The sequence below is a fragment of the Cuculus canorus genome, chromosome 14 (assembly GCF_017976375.1).
Source record: "Cuculus canorus isolate bCucCan1 chromosome 14, bCucCan1.pri, whole genome shotgun sequence".
NCBI classification, from domain to species: Eukaryota; Metazoa; Chordata; class Aves; order Cuculiformes; family Cuculidae; genus Cuculus; species Cuculus canorus.
Window position 1 is genome coordinate 10492405 of NC_071414.1, and position 16856 is coordinate 10509260.

Sequence of the window (16856 nt, forward strand, 5' to 3'; positions counted from 1 at the left end):
ATAAATATTTGCAGTTCGTGATCCTCGTTGGATGTAGCTGCTGTCGGGTTAGCTTTCGCTTGTAGCCCGCTGAACACCTCAGCCTGGGCAATCCACATGCACAGAGCTGTGCTGCAGTCCAAGCGTGCGCTTGCGGCCTTCGCAGGCACCTGGGGTGGCATTCAACTACCTCACTTGCATACAGATAACGCTGCTGCAGCTCTTGAGTATGTAGAGTCTCAGGATTTATGTAACTTGTGTGAAAATTCCTCTCCTTAACCGCAACTCTTATCAGTGTCTGAATTAGGTTGTTTAAAGCTCGCTTATATCTGTTTCTCTGAGTTCCATTGCCTCTCTTAAACCCATTTTTGTCTGGACTGCAATTCCTAGAGCTGCATTCTGCAGAAACAGCAGAAATGGATACAGGAGAAGTGTGTTAGGATATGGATGTTTGGCTAAGCCTGTTGCAATCTTCTTTTTTTCTGACATAAAGGCTCGTTGCTGCAGGGGGAAGTTCTTTCAGCAAGCCTTTATAGTGTACCCCACACTGCAGTTAGTTACTGGTCTGGAAGGTAAGACTGGATAGGATTCTTGACCGGTGTAAATCAGTGTAGTTTGGATGAAATCAATGCAGCTCTGCTAATTTACCCTGGCCAATTTACCATCATTACAGCTAAGTGATTGATTCTTTTGTCTGCTTTGCTATACCCTCCCCTGACTGAACCTACTGAAATCAATTTTTGTCACCCCTTCACAGCCTCCTGTGAGTTCCTGATGGTTATGGTCACCTAGGGATTTGTAGGGAGACTTAACTGAATAATTTCCAAGCTCCCTTTGTGCTTGCGAGCTGTGTCTTTCCCTTCTCAGCTGCTTTCAGCTCCCAATGCAGCCTTTGCATTCTGTGCTGCCTTTCATCCGTGATGCCAGGGCTGATTACATTTGCTGTCTTTGTCCTTTTGTGATGTTCCTTATGTCTGGAATATGCTCCTGGCACTGATTCAGGGGACCACTTTTTTCCACCATCTTCTGTGAAACTCATTTCCAGCACGACACCCATTAGATGAGCCGATACAGGGGAAAAAAAGGCAGACTCTATCGACTGTGTCTTTCTCCATTGACTATTGATTCGATCCCTGGGCATCCTTTTTTTTTTTTTTCCTTATTATTTTTACTCCTTGATAAGTCAGGCATTTATTCAAATAGTGACTAGGATGCCACGGGGTCTACCATTACATACATCTCAAATGCTGATTTTAATACAATCAGGGAGGTCTGCCTGCTGAAATGCATTCATCTCGTAGATTTGGAAGCATAGCTGCCTATGCCATGGGATAGGACATAGTCATAATTATTTGGAAAAGTTTTAAGGACTTAGTTGTCTAAAAATCTGGGAATTTGCAGCATGGTGATTGCCAGGTAGTCTAAGATTACTAGTCCACACAGTCCTGTTTCTAGCAGTAGCCAGTGCAAGAGATGAGATGAGATGAGATAGAAGGAGATGCTTCAGTAGGTGTGGACATGCTCATGTCTATGCATGTTTCATCCTAAGCCTGCAAAGAAAGAGATTGTTTTAAGCCTTGAAACATGTTTTTTCCATTTCTTTTCCTATACTCTCTTACTGCTAAGTATTTTAACTTCAGCTACTGTTGGCAATGTGCACATCTCATTTTCTCTTTGAAGCTGGCTGTGTGCGAAGATTAGAGCTTGTAGGTCACTGGAGAATTTATGTGTGAGCAGGTGGTGAATTTTAGCCATCCCTGGGCATGTAGCACGTAAGCACAGAAACCAACTCATTCACAGCAGATTTAGTGCCAAGGCTGGGGGTTGCTGTTTTGCTATCCTCAATAACCTGGACAGCATGGTGCAGCTGGGACTTGGTCTAAGGTTTCTCTCAGCTATTGATGCTCAGTTGGGTAATGAAGGCAAAGGAAACTACGATGTTGGTGCCAGAGATGAGTTTATATTTTCCATTCTCTCTCTGCAAGGAGTGAAGAAAGGCATGTCTTTGAAAGCCAGGAGTCTCATTTTCACTTAAAAGTGAGCGTGACTGATCCACGTGGAAACCGATGGATGTGTTACAACCATTTTGTGGGACTACAAAGTCCAGCTTTGAACCTGAAGGCAACCTTTCTCCTTGGTAGGAGAAACACATTTTGTTTATCTCTTCTGTCAATTTGAAAGCCACTCGGAGGGAGAGACTGTTCATTATTAATAATCCTAGGAAGTAGTATTTTAAATTTTTATGGTTTGCACTTTGCAGCACCTGAACCACAATATATTACAGGCACCTTGGCAGTGAAGTGGGAATTACAGCAGGGCTGTATGTCCTTTTCCAAATGAATAATTTAAAGTTTTCACAATGCCAGTTATGTTAAATATTATTACTTATTTCTTTGGGGAAAACCATAGAGCTCAAACACAAATATAAAGTGGCAATAAATGATGTTACGTTTAGCCAGTCTGAGACAAGACTCAGAATTCATATCAGTTCATTTTCTGAAACACTTACTTCATCCCATTGCAGGAAAATCCTTTGTAAGGTTCCATGCTTAATGTGACATTTTTTCATTTGTCACACTTCACGTCTGCTCTGCTCCTTCCTCCTGAAAGCAAATGTTTTTAATAGAGTGCACTTGGTTAGCAGCTTGCTTTCTTTATCTTTCAGCATCCAAAATATCAAGATTTTCCAGCACTCTCCTACTGTTTACTTTCTCAAGGTTGCCAGTGATGGATTTCCTGCTGGTGTATGTGGACTCTCATCTGTTGTTTCTCACCTCAGCATACCTATAATTTTCCAAAGCATCACTACAGAGAGGGTGCCTGGTCCTGCATTCATTAAAGCCCAGGAAAGGTTTCCTATTGATTCCAGTGGTGCCACTAGCATTAAGTCTAGAATAATAAGTGCATTTAGGTATAAGACTCAATAAATGTATTAGCAAACAGCATCATTAGAAAAATGGTTTGTTGTCCTGTCACGTTTGGCTTTTTATAACTTTTAGAGGCCATTCTATATAGTCTGCTACTGAGCTCTTGCAGAAAAGTGTCTGAGGGATTGAAATGAGGAACCAGAAGATGCAAGAAAAAACCCCCAGAAATTAAAAATCTTTCAAGACATGGAGAGTGTTATTACATCTGCTAACCTAGGATGATCGAGGGCAACAATTCTGCAGAGAGCTGCCATTTTCCATAGTGCATCTGATTTTCTTCCCACCTATATCCCTTGCCATCCCCTAATCCCGAGACTGTTGCATTTATATGGAGAATGTGCTGGAGCTCCTATTATCACTCAGTTAATGAAAACCTGAGAAAACATGGTGCACAGTAAAGCTGAGTGAGGTCTGTCTTCCTGACTCAGCCACTCATTGCTGGTGTGACTTAGCACATGACTAATCTGCTTTTTTTTCCTAATCCTCAATCAGTGCTATAGGGATACTGTGGTCATGCTGGTATATAAACACAATGAGTGGTCTTCCTAAAGGATGACAGAGGAGCCCTGAGCATGGGTGTCATAACTGGCTGTGGGGAGGTGACTGAAGACAGCTTAAGCTCTGTTCTGGCCAAAGTGCTTAAATGCCCACTTAACTTTAAATATCTGACTAATCCGGCTGATGTTTATAGGAATACTCACATGCTTAAGTGCTTCACTGAATTGGAAGTTAATGAGTTCAAATACTAGATAAACTTAGTTTTGGAAGAAGCTGCAAGGACTGGCAATGTGGATTCCTGTAATTAGACTATCTTTCTGCTGTGTCATGGGAATCCTTTCCTCTTTTCTTGTATTCTTGCAATCAATCATAAACTTCAGCTAAGAAGCAGCTTTTGAAGAACCGGTTTGGTTTGCATATGAAATGAAGAAAGTCCCAGGTAATTTATTTGTGTCCCCTTTATTGCATCTATCATAAACAGGACAGTCTCTCTGCAGTTTGAAGGTGGAGCATCTCTGGGAAATAGCGTGAAAATTTTAAGAACAGGTTACGGCAGCAACATCATTTGCAGGGGATCCCCTGTGCCAATATTCTTCTAGACACCATCCACAGTACTTGCTTTCAAGGGCTATAGATAGGCTAGACTGAGCTGGCAGGGAGGCCACTGTCTTTGGAGGATGATCACAACACTCAAAGCAATGCACAGGCATAAGCTGGTGCTAAATCAGGGCTTAGATAATGAAACACAAAGGCTGACAATTGTCAAAAAAAGTTCAAAGGGAATTCATCCAGCAATTCCAAAGACTCAGCCAATCAAAAAAACTGATGGGATGGTTCTTACTTTTTAATATTCATTTGCAGGTGTGCAGGTTGCTTCGTGATGATGATGATAATGATGGTAATTCTCTGCCCATGGTTAGGGATGCCAACCTAAACCAGCCAGGCTCTTCCCACTATGAGGAGTAAGAGTTAAGACAAGTCTTGGGGAGCACTCAGGAGGAGGTGAGAGCTCAAGGAGGCAAGTGCAGAGACTGGGCAGGTTGATGCTGCTGCAGTGGGGTTGGAGAAAGGGCTAGTTTTCTTTTTTGGGAGTATTTGAGAAAATACTTGTCCATTTAAGCACAGATTCAGTTGTTTGCGTTTATTGTCTGTACTCATGAGACCAGAGCACAGCCAAGCTGTGCTGCCAGCTCTGGAAGTAACCCCCCAAGAACTGTTCATTCCCACTGTAACAGAATTACAGAGAAGGGAAGGAAGGGCACCTCTTACTTCAGTTTACTTTGAATTGCAACTTACACAGGACCCCAGCTTTATAGTCCCTTTCACTGATTTCAATCAAGAACTCTACTAAAGTCAGCAAAGCTGCAAAATGGACAAGAAGAGGGAATGGAGATAGTTCTGTTTGCTGTGGTTTGTAATAAACGCACGTAGCTCCCCAGGAAACCTGTCCTGGTGTGAGATGAATGTACCTTGTTTGCATTGAAACAGTAGGATCCCAGGCTCTGATGGAACTGCTCTGGGGCAGCTGGTGATAGATGAATGCTGATCATTGCACTGACTGTGGAGTCAGTGGGGTTTTTATTACTGTACATCCAACAGCAATTTGGTAAGAATTTCTGGAAGACTTGCCTGCCAGGAATTTTTTTCTCAGTGACAAAACGTAAAGAAAAGGTGAAAAAGAGTGATAGCAGGGAACAGAGGGGAAGGCAAATTTTCTTTCTCACCCAACCCAAATAAGAAAACTGGAAAATGAAAACAGAGCAAACCACCAAAATAACAAAAACCTAATAATGTTAAAAATATAGGAAAAAATCTAAGATAATTATGCCTCTTCTAAATTTGCACTTAGATTAATAGCTTTTACCTTAGGAAAGTTCATTTTGGTTTTGATCAGCTCTCCTTTAAACTTGTTTCAAACACTCACAAGTGATGTGCATAGGGAGCTGTCAGAGTAGCAAGCGCTCTGCTAAGAGCTGTGGGTGTGGGGCGTATGTGTATCCGAGTAATCCCTTCTGACGGTGTTAGTGTTCACTCCTGTCTCTGGATACTGCTAAGGTAGCTCTGACTGGAGTGGTGTCACTAGTGCACGAGGCTCAAGGAGTTTGATGAACACGATTCAATTTCCAGAAGCCTTTGTGTGGGCTTCTTGATGGCATCTTGGAGAGGGAGTGAATGTTGCTGCGAAAGTTGGATCCTAGGTTACAAAGAAATTCAATATAGATTGACAATGCAATGTTGGTAATTTGACCTTTTAGAAGCTACTTATGGCTTCTCCATTGGCATAAACCACCTAATTTTTATATGATTAGTAGGACCTGGATGAGTCAGGCTTATTTATTTAGACTGGGTGACCAAACAAGAGGTAGCTTTTGTCTTCTAAATGTGTGCCTTGTGCCCTCAGCAAAATTTCATTTTTATCGTTACAGTCACACTATTGAATGCCACCCCCATGCTACAAGTTTTTAGTTTTCTGTTTGCCCTTTGTCATTTTATTTCTGTGCTCTCCTTTAAAGAGGAGATCTTACTGACTGCCTTGCCTTTCTTCTGCTGAGTAATTCCACCAGCTGTCTGACAAAGATACTTCTGGAGAGCAGCTATTTAGCTTTTGCTATGCCAAAAGGCATTTAGCAAAGGTATTTCTTAGCTCTTCTACTAAGGCTTTTTGATACCTCTGCAAATTTCTCTGCAAAACACGGAGCAGCAGGATGACTATGGCTCTGGGAACACACACATTTCACTGCTGGCACAGTCAGCAAATTGGGTTTCAAGTAGCTTCTGATCTGGCTGGGGACTGAGCTTATTTATTCACAAACGTGATAGACATTGCTACTGGACTTGAATCTGATGCCTTGCGAAGGGCTGTGTGGGTTTATTTTCAGTCTCCTGCTGTATCCCTGTAGACAGCAAAATTCAGGCTTTCCTGCTCACGGGGTAAGTGATATAATTGCAGCAACAGTAAAAATCCACATAAGAAAACTGGTATTAATGGCAAAGACTGGAAGAAAAATCATAATAGAAACAAGTAAGGCTTTTATTTATTTATTTTTTTTCTTATATTCTGGCTACGTGGTCCTTCATTAAGACCTAATGGTAGAGTTTGTGGAAAAGCCCTCATGTATATTTTAAGATTTTGTCTGCGACTAAGATTTATGTTGAGCAGGAAGCATGAATTTGGGAGACTTGGATGTCATGACCGGTGGGTTTAAAAGCAGAGTGAGTGCAGTTTGTGAATGCTGGTTGGCAGGTGTTGATGGTTGACACTCTGGAATTTACTGTATGGTGCTTACAAAAGGCCAGCAAGGAGGCTGGAAGGCTGGGGGCTGGCTGCACGGAGTCCTGAGTGCACTTCCCTCCTTTTGAGTGAGAAAATGAGGTTTTTGCTTGTTCGTAACTCAGAGGTAACCTGGGCCAGTTTGTCCTGGATGGAGAGGGAGCTTTCCTTTATTTGGTCCACAGTGTGCTGGGCTGCATTTCAGAGCAGAGTGGGGTTCGGTTCAATAGCAGATTCAGAGTAGAGTTAGGGTTCATCCCATACCTCCTAAATCAACATTGTCCCCTTGTGTCATATCTCATCATCTGTGTTGTGTCATCAGAAATCCTGAGTTCCAAAGTGCTAATATAAATGTATTTTGTCCTTCTTCCCAAGTCTTAATGTTGCAAATGCTACTGTAATAAATATTATTGAGAGGGATTTCGCTGAAGGATGTAAGTATTCATCAGTCTTTAATGATTTGCATTTGAATCCAGAAAATTGGCTTATGACTCCACGCTGATTTTCTCTCACTGATTTTCACATGGCATTAAGTGCAGGAAGATTAAATACCTGGGGTTTTCTCTGGTCCAAACCAGACTTTGCTGTCTTCATTTGGAAATAAATTCTTCATTAGCTGGTAACTCAACCTTGTGCATCACTTAATCTTTTTCAAACCTTCAAGACTTTTTGTTTCTAACAAAGAGCATTAGGATCACTCTTGTCATTCTCATATGAACCATTCACCACTTCTGGAGTATTTAATTTTCACCTTGGCAAGGCTGATAGCTGCGTAGTCCTGCAGTTCAGAATGTGAGGCCAAAAGGGAGAAGCATTGGTTCTGAGATCAAGAACTTTGATGTTCTCTCTATCCTTTTGTGTTTAACCTATCAAAATCTTGCAAACCACGCTAAGCCATTATATGCTTTGTGGATCTTGTTCCTGGGTTGGGAATCCTGTTCAGAAGCGTAGTGGTAGTGTGTGGTGACAACTGCAGCCCCCTGCTCAGGGATGAGCTCTGGCTCTTGGTCAGTAATGAAGACAGGGCCATTTTGTCTTCTCTTGCATGTTACAGCTACATTAAGATAGCGTAGCTGTGCTGGCATGCTCTTACATTGCTGTATGCTCGTGGATGGGTAGCCTTTTGAGATCTCTGTGTATAATGGGATGGATACGCTTGGTCCTCTGAAGGGCTATTAGTTTCAGCGTACAGCCCCGATGCTTGTCCCCTCTGGGAGCAGCTGGCATTAGGTGTTACCTTTTCTGTGTTTGCAGTGGGTGGATTTCACCCTAAATATTTAGAGTCATTCTAGGTGACAAGAAAATTCAATATAGATTGACAATGCAGTGTTGGTAATTTGACCTTTTAGAAGCTGCTTATGGCTTCTCTGTTGGCGTAAACCACCTAATTTTTTATATGATTAGTAGGACCTGGATGAGTCAGCAGATGACACGGAGATCTTCTGGGGAAAACCCAAGGTGATAGTATGAGATTAATATTGATAATATTGATAAGCTGGAGCTTAAATAAACGAGACACCAAGTGACCTAAATGTAAATTGGCTTCAGTAGAACTTGTTAGCATGAGGCTTTTAACAAGTGAGGCTCTTCTTTAGGAGGGGCTGTTATTCCGAATGTTCTGCCTATTGAATATGATACAAAAATTATATGCCCATTCCTAAATAAAAGTGGATATTAAACATTTTGCTGTCAGTTATTTTAAGGCTCAATGTGTTAAGCTCACTGCCCTAGGTCTGTGTTTCTGCCTGATGATTTATCTTCCTCTCTTAGTCTCTGAGTGAGGGTGTAATGGGTTTGTGTTAACTTATGCTTCTAAGCTACTTGTGTAGGTTCAGGGCATAGTTTATATAGATAAGCTTAAATGACAAACAAAAAAATGTGTCCGTGCAGAAGCCTTAAAAGTGTTGATGTTTTTCAGGTAATTGTGAAAACAAGAACAGAGTATCAGCCTGACCAGAAGAACAAAAGAAAACTCAGAGTGCCCAAAATTGCTGAATTCACAGTCAGTTTCACTGATGGCGTAACAGAAAGACTAAAGGTAAGAAGTGGTTATTCTGCTGCCTTCTGATGCAAATACCATTTATTTTAAAATAACTGAATCAAAGTGACAGTGAAGACATAACAAATTTAACACTCCACTCATCTCCAGGGTCAGAGAAAGGTTTATCTACATGAGTATAAAGCTTTTTTAACTTTTTTTTTAGGACAAGCATGAAAAAACCTTCACAAATAGATCTAATGTAGGAAATGTTTTCTTTTTCAGCAGAAAAAGCGATGATAATATTTTTCCATCCCAAACTGAAAGTAAAACAGGTTTGGATCTTCTTTCTTCTCCAGCATTTGTGTTTATGAGGAATAAAAAAATAATCATAATGAAAGTTGATTGAGTTTGTTTTGCCTTTTAAAAATCCTTTTGTCTTGTAGTCTAACAACCCTTTTCATATTTAAAGTGATTTATTATTATATGGTTATATTATTACAGATTAAAAGCTATTTCAAACTGGTTAAATAGATAGCAGAGAAGTATATAAGCATATCTTGTCCTGTAAGCAGTTTTGGTTCATGAGAATTTGAATTTTCTGATGAAAAATGTTTCCTTGAGAAATTTGCAACAGGTTGTACTCAAACATGGGAAGAAACTCATGAATTATTGAGTGCCCTCAGTTCCTGTTGATGGCAGCATATTAGAATGGCTCAGTTCCTCCTGAAATTAGACTCCATGCATGGAGCAGATAGTATTTTCATTGAAAAGACATGATGCTTTTCCTAAACCACAGAGCATGTGGGTGATAAAAATGTGAGATCTGATTTCACATTTCCAAAGTCAGAGGAAACATCAGTGATTAAAGTAGAAAACACGGAGGGTGAGCAGGGTCAAGCTATAGTTCTCCTCTTTGAAAAGCTAGTATTGGGCTTATAAATTTTTTTTAAAGGGTATCATCCTTGGCATTTAACAGGAATTCACTCAAGAGACTCAATAGTCTTTAATTTGGCTCAGTTGTTTTGAGTTTTGCAAGAAATAGAAAAGTTTATTATCATTATTTTCTAGTAATTTACAAGAAACCAATCACTTTTAAAATTGTAATGTGATCTAGGAATATCTGTTACCATTTGTCCTCAATAAACTTCAAGATAAGGCTTGTGCAACTTAGTGAAGTGAGAAATATTTAGTTACTCTCTTCTGAAGTGTTACAGAATGGCACTGTTTTGTGTTTTTTCCAGAAATTCACTAACATATGCCTCACAAGGACAATTCTGTTGCTTTCATCCAGGATATTTAAAGCCATGATTTATTCTTAAGAGGTCTATGAATAAATGTTTATAGCTTCTTGGTTTTTTTCCCAGTGGACATCGCATGCTTTGATCTAAATTACTTACCAGGAGCTTATGTGCTGTTGATTTTGACTGAATTCTTCACTGATCTTACTGCGTGCGTAGTACCTATTTGCCAGCAATGGTGATTCTATGTTGGTACCACTAGTAAAGTAAAGAGCAAATTAGCCACAGTTAAAATCCCAGTCTTGGAAACCACAGCAGCTATTTTCCAGTATGAGCACTGCACAAATGAGAACCAGCCACAGCGTCCCTGAGAGACAACAGTTAACATAGAGGCTCCTGGAAGTGATGTGCTGGCTTGTGACCCGCAGTAAATGGCATTGATATTGTAAGTAATGGTGCATCACTCACTGGCTGTTTAAAACTTAATCCTGCAGTCCTGAAAGGTCAGTGTAAAACTGTTTTAATCCTATCAAAAGATTTGACCCTGTTATTTAAAAAAGCAATCAAGAACATCTCGTCCTCACACACAGGGCGTGCTGGAGGCCCATATGTTAGATATCTAGCTCATCCACTGCTATTGGGTTAATCCCATTTCATCTGCTTCTTTTATGGGTATCTTATTTTTCCACTCTTCAAGCTTCCAACTTGCTGTTGCATTCAAACTTCTCCTTTTGGCATATTTCTTCCTCTCCCCTTCCTGTTTTGGGTGCAATTCTCCCACTGCTCTCTCCGTGTGTGCAGGAGGATGCGCAGCAGCAGGTGCACGGGAGGTGCCTGCCCAGCGCCGGCAGAGCTTTAGGCTGCCTTTCCCTTTGCTGCACGGTGGGGCAGTTGTGGGAGACGCATCTCTTCCCATGCAGCCTGGTAGCAGGAGTGTTTAATTTTTAAGCTATTTCCTTTCTCTAAAGTCCATATGATTTCCATTCTCTGCTCTTCAATGTCAACTTATTAATCACTCAGCCTCTCGTCTAATACTGGATAAGACTATAAGCCTCTCCCTGCCTGCTTTTCATAAGGCTTCCATGTACCATATTAAGTTTGTAGTGTTATTTCCTGACAAAAATGAGCTGAGATAATGGATAATATTTCATTACCTTTTGTATTTTTTTTTTATTGCATCATATTTTTATACCAGTGCATATTTTTAGTGGAGTTATTAAAAATAGTGCCCTCTGGTCATAAACAGGCCTATTATCTGGTGCCGATGAAATCATTTTACGTTTGTTTTTTTGTAAGAGGAAATAATAGTAAATACTTGCCTTTTATTAGCTCAGTTTGGCTACACTTTTAAAAGCTTAAAAAAAGATAATGTAAATGAGATCGTCATATATTCTTCTGCTGGCTGGTTGCTTTGTATAGCCTTCCAGTATGTGGTGTGTTGGAAATATCATCCACACCTCCTTGCTAACACACTGATTAAAATTAAAGTATTCATATATACTTGAGCTGAACTGTTGGCAGCTACGCACTGGCAGAAGCAATTAAATCACCCCATTGATTTCTGCAAGACAAATGATGGAGGGAAAGGTAAAAAGACCATCCAGGTGCAGATGGTCCATTGGTTTAGTGCACTCCAAATGCATGAGATCTGTATGGGAAATGCATGTACAACTAGTTTGAGTCCACAGTAACGCTTGAATTCGAGGGTTTTCATAGGCAGCAGGTTTGCTGCTGTGCCCCTCCTAATCTGCATATGAGGAGTGACATGTCTCAGTATGTGGTAACATATTCTGGGGAAAGAGCACAGTAAGAGGGTGCAAGTAAACATCCAAGAGGTTCTCTCCTGTTTGCTGTTGTGCTACTTTGGCATCCTGGAGAATAGGAAGTGAGATGTCTTGTATTTTATTTTTCACCCAAAGAGTGAAATTATCACCAATTCAAACAGAAATATGGCAAAGTGAATCTCTGTCATTACTGATTATTTATGGAAAAATGCTGCTGGGACTCCATGTTTATGACTATGCCCTTTGCCCACTTATAATTTCTCAGGGTGGGGGGTGTGTGTGTGTGAACTTTCCTGTTTCAGTCAAGGAAGTGCTTTTCTTTCCTTGACTTCTGATTGCTTGGTATGAGACTGTCCTCTGGGAAGAAGGAAACTCCTCCAAAGCTTTTTTTCTGAGTCATGTAGCTGCATTATACAGAAGAGCAGGGTCTCTGGGGGAAGTTTTGGGACCATAAGAACATGGCAGTCAAATCCACAGATGCCCTTTATTCCACCTTTTGGGTATCTTTTATTGAAGAGGCTAATGAATTATTAGCCAACTTTCCCGCATGAGCAAGCCAAAGCCAGAATCTAAGCTTATGCGTGCATATTTTTCATCCATCTAGAACAGCACAGCTCTGAGTTCTTTAATTATCATAAAGAAGAGACTGTCCCTAGGCAACGGTTCTTATTTCATACTACCTCTTCCAGGAATTTCAAATAGCTTCTGCAACTTGTCACATCTCCTAATAGATGAGATTATGATTCTCTATAGCTCAGCACACAGTGTCCTGGAAGTTTGACCAATTAGGCTTATTCTTCAGCTGGATGAGTCACCCCATACACACTTTATAACAAATGTTTAAATAGTTGTGTGTAGATGGGTTACAAGAAAGCGATGTTAAAATAGCGTTATGGTTGAGCTATCCATACATAAAAGGAATTTCTTTTATCGTTTTACTCCTCCACAGAGAAGCAGCAACAACATTTTTTTTTTCAGCTGACTGGCAGTGATTTATAGACCTTGCCTCCTTCAGGCTGTTTATGCCTTTTGAGTGTGCCCCTCTAGGAAGCTTTTGAACTGCAAAGATCTTATTTTGCAGTAATGATGTATACCAAGGTTTTTTTTCAGTGTGAAGGGGAGTAGTGTCTGGTGTTTGCCTTCCACTTTGCATGCTTTGAAGGTAGTGCATGTTACCATGATTTGCCATCCAGTGATGATGCTCAGGTACACTAGAAAAGGTCTGCAAATGTGATGACTCTACCATAGAATCACGTTGCTTTTGTGGAACAACAGATCTAACCGTTTGCATTTGAGGTAGGGCTTACTGCTGATGTCCTATGTTACAGCTTTTAAGAACAATCTCTCACGTGCAAGTATCTTCACCCTTGTGAGTTTCTTGCTCTTTTAGTTTTCAACAAGATTATCCATTGAATGAAAAGTGTCATTACTTCTGGAGGATAGTTTCCAGTGACTTGGTCTGCCAACCAGTCCAGAAAACACAGAAATCAACCAGAAGCATTTATAAGGTGAAGAGTGAGTTTCTACCCATTTCCTTGACTGTCATTAGCTGGAGCTTGTGTTCAAGACATTGGCACCCAGCTTAAGAGGAAACAAGCTTAAGAATGGTGACTGATGATTTGGTGCTTGATTAAATCAGACCCAGTGAGTGTAGGTACACCTGTGCTATCCCTGAGTTCACCCTGATTTTTCTGTCTCCAAATAGCAGCAGAAAAGGTACTGGAGTGCCCTTTCAGCATAGGTTTACAACATGGAGCATCAAGTTGACACACATAACTGCCTGTCAGTTACTGGTTTTGCACAAATTGTGGTCTTCGTTACTCAGGTCAGTTCACGTGCAACCAGTTTGACCTCTGTTATCACTAAATGCCATAGAGCTATTCATTATTGCCTTTTCAGGGACACATGATTTAATGACTATTAGTTGGTAGGTAACTGTGAGTTACCTACCATAGTTATCTGACTTCTCAAGTCACCCACAGTTCTTTCCTTTTCCTGGATCATTTTCTTAAGAAAGCTGAAGTTACCAATCTTTCAGAGTTGGAATAATTAAACAATGTACTAGTCTTTAGCAGAACAAGTAGGGAGTGGGTGTACGGGGGAGAAATTGAGATATTTAAGATGTTTTCTTGTGGGCAATTTATCTACCTGGAAAAATCATCTGCAAGTATTGATCATTACTTCACTGAAGAAGACTGGACACTTCACTCTTTTACTACAAGTTGGCAAGATCATTTTCAGAGTCACTAGCTGTGTAATGTGTTCCTGTTGAGTATGCAGTGATAATGTATTTCTTATCATTAGATCAGCCCTGTCCTCCCTCCACCCTGAAACTACTCTGATACATGCAGATCCAGTATCCAGTGGATGTATTCATTCACCACACTTTTCATCAAGTTCTTAAAATATAGTGGAACGCATTCAAACGTTTCTGTTATTGAAATGCTCGTACTGAAACAATTATTTTCCTCTGACCTAATGTGAAAGACTCAGAACAAAATCAGTTTGTCTCCAGCCACACCCTACAAAGCAGACATCGATGCAATAGTTGTTCATTATCAAAATCATGCCAGTATCTGAAACTCTTGTCTCCTAATTAAGAAAGATTTTTCTGGGCCAGAGCTAGGACTTGATTTCTTGTTGTTAACAGCTTTGCTGAAGTGGAAGATGTTTCCCCTACCTACATGACTGGAAACTGACTCTTTGAATCCCTGGGGTATTCAGTGCAGTCTTGTAATGGAAGGTTCCTCATGTGACAGACAATGAAGTTCAGAGGGAGGGAAAGTCCTGGGGTTCTGTGCTTGTGGCGGAAGGTGAGGAGTGAATTTTTGGTTGCTTTCTTTCCACAGGTAAGATCTGCTGAGGTGTGAACCCAAGGTTTCTTGTACAGTGCAGAGAATTGCCGAGTGGCCTCTGGACTGCCAAATGACTGCATTGTGAGCAGAGCTTTGAGAAATGCCTCGTTTCCCTGAAATGCCTCATTTCCCATGGCTCCTGCAAACTTCTCCATAGGATGTTCTGCTTTCACGTGTAGGCTATTGCTTTCTGCTGATAATTCTTCCTCTAAACTTCAAAGGAATGAATCCCAGAAAAATGGCATGGGGCTTTTCATTGTGCCCATTCAATAGCTAAATAAATTTAAAGATTCCTTTAATTGTTGAGTTACCACAAGGCAGCAGTAACTCAGAGAGAAAGGACTCCTCTGAGTGTGAGCAGGACAATTTTCCTTACTGCTTTTTAATACTAACAATAACAATGTTACCATGGCAACTGCCACATCATATCAGTTATCTGGAAGATGCAGAGTGGCTGCTGAAAGATCCCATTACACTGACTAATGTGAGTGGTGCTTGAGAGAGGGAACACGCTCTAATACACAGAGATTTTTCTCACTTTGGTAATAATTGCTGTTGTGGCTGAGATGTTGTTTCCAGGCTGCACAGCACTTGGATGAGCTGTGTGATCCAGGAGAACAAGGGAGAAAGTGAAGGGGAATCAGAAACATGCCAGGCAGAGGGGAGCAGTGCCAATAGCATTTAGGCGTCTTGTTGATGCTATAGCGTCAGGGATGATATTGTGGTTTCCTGTTGGGTCTTGCATTGAAAGAGGGACTTGGAGAGATGTCAGTTTGAAGGGATTGGTTTCAGAGACTTGCTCATTCTCTTTGGGAGTTCTCAACTATCATCAGTCAATCTCCCTTCCTAGTGGGCTCAGATGCAGAGGGCATTATCGTCTTGCAAGGATGGCAGGGAGCTCTCACTACACCTTCTACAGACAGTGATGGGGGGACTTGTCTCTGGAGTCCAAGCTTTGCCTTGTCTTTGGAGGCTGAATATTTTCCACTGCGATGCAGAGGGTCATAGTTTCTCCTTTCTCAAAAAAAAATACTGCCTCGTCTCATGTCTACTGACATTTGGTGCAAAGTAGCACCTGAGTGGATTCAGGCTCTCACTTATGGTGTGTATGAAAGGAGGTGAGAAATGTTGCTCATCATCTTTCTGCCTGAGCTCAGAAATCATTCTTTACCTCCTCTGGCTGTAATGGGAAGAGAAGTGAGAGGATAGGTCATATTTGTCCTAGCTGGTCTCACAGCTTGCATGGAGGTGGATTGATGGAGCCACTTGTGATCATCAGTGACAATTCAGAGCAGTGATGATGAACCGAATGTGGCTTTGTGGCTCAGCTGCCAGAAAACAGATATTTCTGATCACATCCCCAGGTATCGTGCTATAAATCCTGCAAGCTTTCCCCTGTCTAGGTAAGAGCCTGTGGATTCTGTAAGGGTTCCCAGCTATACCTGGCCTTCTGGTACAGGTCCGGTCCAAAGAAGGGTAAAGCCAGGAACAGTTTCCATGTTAAAAACACACACACACAAAGTATATTTTGATTTAACTAGAACGCTCAGTACAGCTGGGTTAGGGATCACTTAGCAAAGCAAAGGAAAAAAAAAAAGACATGGCTTTTTAATGAAATGGATCATTCCTTAAAGTCTATTCTTGTTTTACATTCTTTGTAACAGAAACGCATACACATACTCTTTGGCAAAGTCAGAAAAACCTCAAATATATTTTATTTTTGACATCTGTGAGCACTGACAGAGTAATCAGCTGAAGAGATTTGTTTAGGGTTATTTTTTTCCTTTAACTGATTTTTGGAGAGAAGAAAGTTAATTGCTCTGCAGAAAGTATCTAAAAATGGAAGCCACAGAGAGTATTCACATGACTAAGAGTTTATGGAGTAGGCCTGCTGAATCTAAATTCTCCAAACCCTGATATATTGGAGAAAGAAGAGAGTTACAGAGCACAAACCTCAACTGACCCTTTGCTATGGAGCAAAATGCTTGAAAAAGATTTTCACAAGTGACTACATGGAGATACCCGTTCAGCTAGTTACAAAATGTAATCGCAGTTTCCGTTCAGGCTGCCTGATTTCTTACACTGCATTTTTGTCCTCAACAGCACAATGCCATTTCTTATTGTGGTACCTCTGCCACTCCAGAGTAAACCCTGGTTGTTGAGTAATTTTCTTGTCAGCATTCGATGTGAAACAAAATTTGCTTAATTCTAGTTTGGCTAATGTAGCAAAAGAGACTGAATGGGATGGAGGAGGAAAGAGTTTTCAACTGACTAAAGCCAAGATGAAGTTTATTGACTGTTGCGAAATGGATTTAGAGTCTGG

General features: G+C 40.8%; 1 protein-coding gene across 1 annotated transcript in view; it reads left to right on the top strand.

Moving 5' to 3' along the window:
• Positions 1-16856, top strand: part of NSG2 (neuronal vesicle trafficking associated 2) — a 36715-nt gene that overhangs the window by 5897 nt on the left and 13962 nt on the right. Inside the window, exon 3 of the mRNA XM_009568039.2 lies at positions 8594-8713. Coding sequence (XP_009566334.2) covers positions 8594-8713 — 120 coding nt within the window. The remainder of the gene's footprint in view (positions 1-8593; positions 8714-16856) is intronic.